Source organism: Selaginella moellendorffii, unplaced genomic scaffold (genome assembly GCF_000143415.4).
Source record: "Selaginella moellendorffii unplaced genomic scaffold, v1.0 SELMOscaffold_68, whole genome shotgun sequence".
Lineage (NCBI taxonomy): Eukaryota > Viridiplantae > Streptophyta > Lycopodiopsida > Selaginellales > Selaginellaceae > Selaginella > Selaginella moellendorffii.
The window spans coordinates 805,968-813,459 of NW_003314329.1; the positions used below are offsets into that span (position 1 = coordinate 805,968).

The following is a 7,492-nucleotide window of genomic DNA, read 5'->3' on the forward strand; positions in this document are numbered from 1 at the left end:
ATTCTATCCCCTACTTATCTCTAGGGCTAAAATCTCCAACGCCATGGATGCTGCTGGACCTTCGCATCGCGACTGGGAGGATCCCGCGGTGTTCGGCAAGAACAAGCGCAATCCTCACGTTCCGCTCTACTCGCATTCCAGCGTCCAAGGTGAGATTTGGAGCTGGCATTCTTGTGATTGAGCAATATTTCCTCGCAGAGGCTGTGGATTTCTGGATTGCGCGCAGCCAGGCCGATCGGGAGCTCGCCAATTCAGCTGTGTGGGACGACGATGCCGTCCCAGCTGCGCTCGATAGCGCCAGGTTTTGGTGTGAGGGAGCCTCGTCTTTGATCTCACTCAGTGGCTATTGGAAGTTTTTCCTTGCTTCCAAGCCCGAGAGTGTGCCGCATTGGTTCTACAAGAATCAATTCAATGACAGCAGCTGGAAGACACTGCCCGGTGAGTGTTTCTTCTTCTTTTTTTTTCGACGTTCTCTTGACAAGTGGTTTTCGATGTTGTTTCAATCGTAAGTTCCATCGAATTGGCAGATGCATGGATACGACACGCCAATCTACACCAATGTTACGTATCCTTTTCCTTTTGATCCACCGCTGGTACCTCGAGAAAATCCAACTGGATGCTATCGAAGATCATTTGTTGTCCCCCCCGAGTGGGCTGGTACGTTTCTTATTTTCTTTATTCTTTCTCTTTCGATGGTACAGAAGCTAAAAGTAGTCCGTTTACAGGACGAAGGGTGTTTTTAAGATTTGAGGCCGTGGATTCTGCGTTTTATGCTTGGGTGAATGGTGCTCTTATTGGCTACAGGTATAAAGTCTTGGTTTCTTAAGTTTCGGGCTGACAGACTTGGATTGTTACTTGCAGTCAGGACAGCCGTCTTCCATCCGAATTTGACATAACAAGCCTCTGCACAGAAAAGGAAAATATTCTAGCTGTTCAAGTGATGCGATGGAGTGATGGATCGTATCTTGAAGACCAAGACCACTGGTGGCTATCTGGGATTCACCGAGATGTGATACTGTTTTCAAAGCCGCAAGTAAGTACTTGGTCGGTGTTTGTTCTAACATGGGCCATATTATAATGTGGGATTGTTTTGATAGGTCATGATCAGCGATTATTTTGTGAAAACTCATCTTACCAGAGACCTGAAGCAGGCAACTGTAGAGGTTGGCGATGATGCCTATATCTTGAATATTTCTCATAGTATATTTTACTTTAGGTGGACGTGTCGATTGAAGGAGCAACTAAACTAACAAAAGAGATGGTTTTACGCGTGAGTGGATTTCTTTTTGACCCAGTCGAGAGTGAACAGCAGGAGCCTGAAACCATTCCCACTAAAGTCGTGGACATTATCTCTGCTCATCACGGACGAACAGTGCTGACAATTTCTGTCGACAATCCAAAGCTGTGGTCTGCAGAAAAGGTGAACTATTTAAATTTGACTTTATACTTTTCTAATGTTTTTTTCACTGACAGCCAAGCCTGTACACACTGGTAGTGGTCTTGGAGGATAACAATGGAGGTACTGCTGATTGCGAATCCTGCCGAGTTGGAATCCGGCAGGTTTCAGCTCAACCAAAAGGACTGTTGGTGAATGGTCAACTCGTGACCATATGCGGTTTCAACAGGCATGAACATCACCCACGCCTGGGAAAGACAAACGTGGAAGCATGTATGGCGAGGGTAAGTCTCAAATTTTCAGTTCGGACTATTTCAAAATGTCTTACGCCGTGCTTAATTTCTAGGATATCGTTCTCATGAAGCAGCATAATGTGAATGCCGTCAGAAATAGTCATTATCCGCAGCATCCTCGCTGGTATGAGCTGTGTGACCTCTTTGGACTGTACGTGGTGGACGAGGCAAACATTGAAACTCATGGGTATGAGCTCATTGAATCGACCCTTCGGAAACACCCGGCTGGCGAAGCAATGTGGACACACGCACTACTTGACCGCTTTGTCAACATGGTTGAAAGGGATAAAAACCATTCGTGCATCATCATATGGTCTCTTGGTAATGAATCGGGATACGGACCAGCGCATGATGCCATGGCTGGTAAGCTGCTCAGGTTTTTTAAGTTTTCCTGTATGCTTAAGATGATATTTAGCTGTTGCATTGCAGGTTGGGCTCATTGTCGAGATCCCACGAGATTAGTGCAGTATGAAGGGGGTGGCTCAAGGACGTCTGCAACGGATATAATATGCCCCATGTATATGCGTGTCTGGGACACAGTGAAGATTGCGAACGACACTTCTGAACTTCGGCCTGTTATTCTATGCGAGTAAGCTTTTTATAATTTTGTTTTTATTGAAAGACTCGAAAACTTTGGGTTCTACAGGTATTCGCATGCCATGGGAAATAGCAACGGGAACATTTATAAGTACTGGCAAGCTATTGACACCACCTATGGGTTGCAGGGTGGCTTTATATGGGATTGGGTTGATCAGGTAATTGTCTTCTCATAAATGTTTTTTGTAACGTGGTCTGGTTTTGAAGGGCCTCATACAAACGGAAGGTGGCTCAAGACGTTGGGCATATGGTGGTGATTTTGGAGATACACCCAATGATCTCAATTTTTGTGTCAACGGTCTCGTCTGGCCGGACAGATCTCCACATCCAGCTCTTGAAGGTACTTTCTTATGAACTTAAGCTCAGGTCGACTATACATATTTTGCAGAGGTGAAATATTGCTATCAACCTTTAGGGATACATATTGATGGCGATGAAATTGAGGTACGTTTGCTAGTCTTCCAAATGCAAAGCTGAACCTTTCATATCAGATCTGGAACAAACGCTCCTTTACCACTTCAGAAGATCTGGCTTTTGAATGGAGTTTATCAACTGATGGTTCCCTTTTGAAAAGTGGCTCCTGGAATGTACCACCTATTGAACCTAGGGAGAAGTACAGGATGCCTCTAAAAGCTGGGCCTTGGTCTTCTCTTTGCGACGATATATTGGGAAGCGATGTGACTTTGACTATTACAGCTACACTTGCAGCATCAACGCGATGGGCCTGTGCAGGACAGGTCGTTGCGTCACAACAATGTTTTTTACCTTCAAAGCAGCCTTATTCATTACAGGTATTTTCTATGTGAACTTCTTACTGTAATCCATGGGTGTCTGCAGACAGTCAAGTTTTCGGATCCTTTGTCTACTGATATTTCCACGAGCACGGTGGTAGTGGCAATACCTCAGCATAGTTGGGAGCTTAAATTTGACAGAAGTACTGGACGCTCTTCTTGGAGGGTAACGGTTTTCAGGTCGCTGTCGCTCTAAAATTCTGACATGGATTTTGTGCAGCTGGGGGACATGCTTTTGATGTCCAAAGGGCCTCTCCCTTGCTTTTGGAGGGCTCCAACAGACAATGACAAAGGTGGTGACAAGAGAAGCTACGCATATCGATGGAAGGCATTCGGGTTAGACCGCCTAGCAATCACTGGGACAACTGGTTTTCAGGCGAAGCAGCTGTCTTCTCATTTAGTTTTGTTGGAGGGGGTGCTTTTCATAGAACCAGAATCAGGGAGCGGGGACGAAAAGAGGGAGATATCAATAAGATCGAAGGAAGATGGGACAGACTGGTTCAAGGTTTCAGTGAGCTACATGATTTACAGCAGCGGCGACTTCGTTGCACAGTATAAAGTTGAAGCAAATCCGAAGCTTCCGCCGTTACCAAGGGTGGGCATCGTTTTCTCTATAAGCAACGAGTGCAATGCAGCGGAGTGGTATGGACGAGGACCGTTCGAGTGCTATCCCGATAGGAAGGCAGCTGCTCAACTGGGAATCTACAAGCAGAAGGTGTCTGACCTCCACGCCCCATATATTGTTCCTGGTGAGTGCGGTGGACGCGCAGATGTGAGATGGCTGGCTTTCAAGAATGTTGAGGGAGATGCTGGTCTGTTTGCGATGCCTTTCCAAGGAAGTCCTCCATTGCAAATGAGTGCCAGCAACTACAGTACAGAGGAGCTGGATAGAGCAACTCATGAAGAAGAGCTGAATGCTGGACAGGACATTGAGGTATCCCCCAGAGCTATCTTTTCACCTTTTGTTTCTTACTGTTTGTTTTAAACGATTATCATACTTGCAGGTGCACCTTGATCACAAGCACATGGGTTTAGGTGGCGATGATAGTTGGAGTCCCTGCGTCCACGATGAGTACCTCGTCTTACCACGAAATTACGAGTTTGCGGTCAGGTTTTCGCCGTTATCTCTAGCTGCGTCATCACAGGAGTTATACCGTCAGCGACTCTTACCAGAGTAAACGCTTTTGCTTTTCCTTCCATTGAAAACAGTGTCTGGCTCAGGCAAGTATCACTCGAGCAGGCGAGCTAGAAATCGGAGTTGAAGAACACAATAATGGCGCTCATATTCTTTGCCGCTATTGCCACGCTCTGCCGTATTGCTGTGGCAGTGTCCCCGTCTCCTGTGAAATGCGATGCATTGGGATGCAGCTTAAGGAACTACTTGGGGGTATGGCCAGACAGGATTCCATGTAGAGCAGCTCAAGTGTTCTATCCAGCAACAGAGGAGGAGCTGTTAGCAGCAGTTGCATACGCCGCGAGTAACAATCGGAAGATGAAAATGGTGAGCAGATGGTCGCAGAGTATTCCGAAACTGGCATGTCCAGGGGGTGATTCCGGAGTGATTATAAGCACCAGGGATCTGAATTCAGGCATCGTGGTAAATTCGGAGGAAATGACTGTTACAGTTGATGCGGGAGTTCTCCTTCAACAGTTGGTCGATACTATTTCCACGCTTGGCTTTGCACTACCGGCTGCTACATACTGGAATGCAGTTTCTGTGGCTGGAGCAGTGAGCACTGGAGCGCATGGAAGCAGTCTGTGGGGACGCGGAGGTGCTCTCCATGACTACGTTGTGGGAGTATCCTTGGTGGTTCCAGCAACTGAGGAAGATGGATTCGCGAAGGTAGTCAGGCTGGACGAGAATTCTTCCAAGGACTTGCTGGATGCAGCCAAGCTCTCGCTCGGAGTTCTTGGAGCAATCTCAAAGATAACTCTCAGCATTGAGCCCATGTTTAAGAGGTCGGTGGCTTTGGAAGTAAAAGACGATGCTGAGATCGAAGAACAAGTTCTGCGATTTGGAAGTGACCACGAGTTTGGGGACATCTGCTGGCACCCGTCCTTGAAGGCGTCCTTGTTTAAGCTGGACGAAAGAGCTCCTCTCGAGACGCCTGGAGGAGGAACGAACATATACAAGGGCTTTCAGCCATTTCCAGTAGAACGAGCTGAGCAGTCCAGGCGCAGTGGTAGGCTTATAGCAGCAGTTGTGTCTCTTAGTTCTGACTCGCTTAATATTTGTCTGATATGCAGAGGAAAAGATCGAACAGGACAAGGACGAGTGGACGCGTTGCAGGTTCTCTGAGATGGTTTTAAACAGCCGGGTGCCGAGTGGTAACGGGTACTTAAACGACGGGATCAACTTCACGGGCTTTCCCGTTGTGGGATACAACAATCTCATGCAGACCGCAGGTGGTTGCCAGGACGCGCCTCCTCGTTTTGTCATTGCCGAGATGACTGGGAGCTTGCCTGCGAACTGCTTGCAAGAACAGGAAGAAGAGGTGGACTCGGACGTGTGTAGTTGGGATCCGAGAGTCGCCGGTTCATTCTACCATCAGACGGCCTTTTCCGTGAGCCTTGACAAGGTGAAGGACCTGATCCTAGACATCAAGAAACTCCGTGACATGGATCCCAGCAGCTTGTGCGGCTTAAGCCTCTACGGTGGCATCTACCTTCGCTACGTGAAAGCGTCCAGCGCTTACCTCGGGCAGAAGGAAGACGCGGTGGAGTTCGACATAACTTACTACCGCTCCAGGGACGGGGGGACTCCCAGGCTCAACGAAGACGTGGTGGAAGAGATAGAACAGATGGCGCTCTTCAAGTATCAAGGGAAGCCTCACTGGGGGAAGAACAGGAACATAGCTTTCACCTCCATCCGGGACAGAGTCAAGGATTTGGACAGGTTTGCTTGGGCGAAGAGCAGGCTAGATCCGGCGGGCCTCTTCTCAAGCGAGTGGTCTGACGCTATCCTTGGCGGTGACAGAGACGGCATTGTCAGCTTCCACGATCACTGTGCCTTGGAAGGGATGTGTATTTGCAGCGAAGACCGCCACTGCGCTCCCGAGTCTGGATTCTTTTGCAGGCCAGGCAAAGTGTTTGTGTCCGCCAGAGTTTGTCGCTACGAAGGTGAAGAAAAGGCCGGTGGTGGAGTCAAGCCTATCTATAGCTAAAATTCATCAAACTAGCGTGGATAGTAGAACCACGAAGTGGAAAGGTGGTCACCGATTTTAATTATAATCTTATTTATCACGAGAGTGTAACAACTTCTTATCCACTTGTTTCACCTTCATTGCTGGGACTTCTAACATTGACAAATTCCACTTCAAAGCCGAGATCCAGAAATAATTCTCTCTTGTCATCGTTGAGTAGTACCTCATCGCAATGCAAATCCTCCTCTGTAAAATCTGCATCAATGGGAGCATTACCATTTAAATGCTGGGCGGCATTCATCTTTCAGTTACAAGAAGGGTTTACTTACATTATATAGCAGCTAAAAACCATAGATTAATTTGCTTTGGAATTCTCGTCTATGCAAGGACAGATTTTCCACGCGAAAGAATGCTCTGTTACTAAGCCAAAATTATAAATTTAGGGCTAGACCCCGACATGTCGCTAGTGCGGTCATTTCTTGATAGTCGGGAAACCGGCCGTGATTGATCGAGCTGAAAGTCTGGAATCGGAGGGCTACGAGTTTGTGGGGGAGTTGAAAGATCTCACATACGACGAAGTGATCCAGTCTTTGCTGCTAAGGAGCTTGAGCCGCACCTCAAAGGTATGTCTTCTCCCGCTTCGCGTTTGTTTGTATGACTGTTGAGACCCTTGATTCTGTTCTGTTGATATTTTTTTCTTCCAGATCTAATACTAACTTTGTTTTGTTCTGAATGTTGCAGTGCCCTATTGAATCGGTGAGCAATTGCGAAAGCCCTTTGATTCCTTGTTTTCTCTTTGATCTGTGCATGCATCCATGTCGGAAGTCCCACTTTTTGTCTAGTTCTTGGTATTCCTAGTGCGCCATAAAATCGGCACAAGGTCTTGGATTTGGTCTTGGGTGCTTGTGTCTGGCTTGTGGCATCTGCTTGGTATGTGGCCCCTTGCGTTCTATTAATGCTGTCTGTGCCTTCTTCGGCTTAGAGCTCTTCTCTCTGGGATGACTGTTTTGCAGTCATTTCAAGTTTTGTATTTGCCTGCTTGTAGCAGTTCTTGCGAGCCACATTGACGGATCGTCCAGCATTTTGCATATAATTTTGCCATTCACGTCATAACCACCTTCAACACATCGGCTTCGCAAATTCAGGATGTAAACAACCTCGCCAACCTTGCCCATTTGGCCCAGCCTAATAATCCAGTGATAGCCAAAGAACGATTTCTCTATCCCTGTAGTGCATAGGACGATGAAAGAAGTGAAGTTGTTGAGCCGTTCC

General features: G+C 47.2%; 2 protein-coding genes across 3 annotated transcripts; both read left to right on the top strand.

The window, feature by feature from the left end:
- The first annotated feature begins 8 nt into the window (after positions 1-8).
- On the top strand, positions 9-4,412 carry LOC9653365 (beta-galactosidase). Of its 2 annotated transcripts, XM_024659425.1 has the most exons (18): positions 9-149; positions 199-438; positions 511-657; positions 726-804; positions 862-1,033; positions 1,098-1,163; positions 1,217-1,420; positions 1,474-1,680; positions 1,743-2,052; positions 2,119-2,278; positions 2,336-2,444; positions 2,494-2,626; positions 2,675-2,730; positions 2,778-3,077; positions 3,124-3,243; positions 3,298-4,011; positions 4,082-4,251; positions 4,299-4,412. In XM_024659425.1, exons 1-18 carry the CDS (start codon positions 44-46, stop codon positions 4,324-4,326), a joined length of 3,321 nt encoding a protein of 1,106 aa, XP_024515193.1. In that variant the 5' UTR covers positions 9-43; the 3' UTR covers positions 4,327-4,412. The 2 variants fall into 2 exon arrangements, with proteins under 2 accessions (XP_024515193.1, XP_002985504.1); XM_002985458.2 differs by having other exon boundaries at positions 4,082-4,302.
- On the top strand, positions 4,324-6,339 carry LOC9653150 (L-gulonolactone oxidase 3). Its single transcript, XM_024659426.1, has 2 exons — positions 4,324-5,260; positions 5,325-6,339. Exons 1-2 carry the CDS (start codon positions 4,351-4,353, stop codon positions 6,239-6,241), a joined length of 1,827 nt encoding a protein of 608 aa, XP_024515194.1. The 5' UTR covers positions 4,324-4,350; the 3' UTR covers positions 6,242-6,339.
- The last annotated feature ends 1,153 nt before the right edge of the window (positions 6,340-7,492 follow it).

Bases quoted from the DNA above. Each gene is read 5' to 3' on its own strand.
- LOC9653365 (XM_024659425.1), top strand. From the start codon at position 44: ATGGATGCTGCTGGACCTTCGCATCGCGACTGGGAGGATCCCGCGGTG. The intron at 1,034-1,097 runs GTAAGTACTTGG...TTGTTTTGATAG, and splicing joins TACTGTTTTCAAAGCCGCAA to GTCATGATCAGCGATTATTT. The intron at 1,421-1,473 runs GTGAACTATTTA...TTTCACTGACAG, and splicing joins AGCTGTGGTCTGCAGAAAAG to CCAAGCCTGTACACACTGGT.
- LOC9653150 (XM_024659426.1), top strand. From the start codon at position 4,351: ATGGCGCTCATATTCTTTGCCGCTATTGCCACGCTCTGCCGTATTGCT. The intron at 5,261-5,324 runs GTAGGCTTATAG...TCTGATATGCAG, and splicing joins TGAGCAGTCCAGGCGCAGTG to AGGAAAAGATCGAACAGGAC.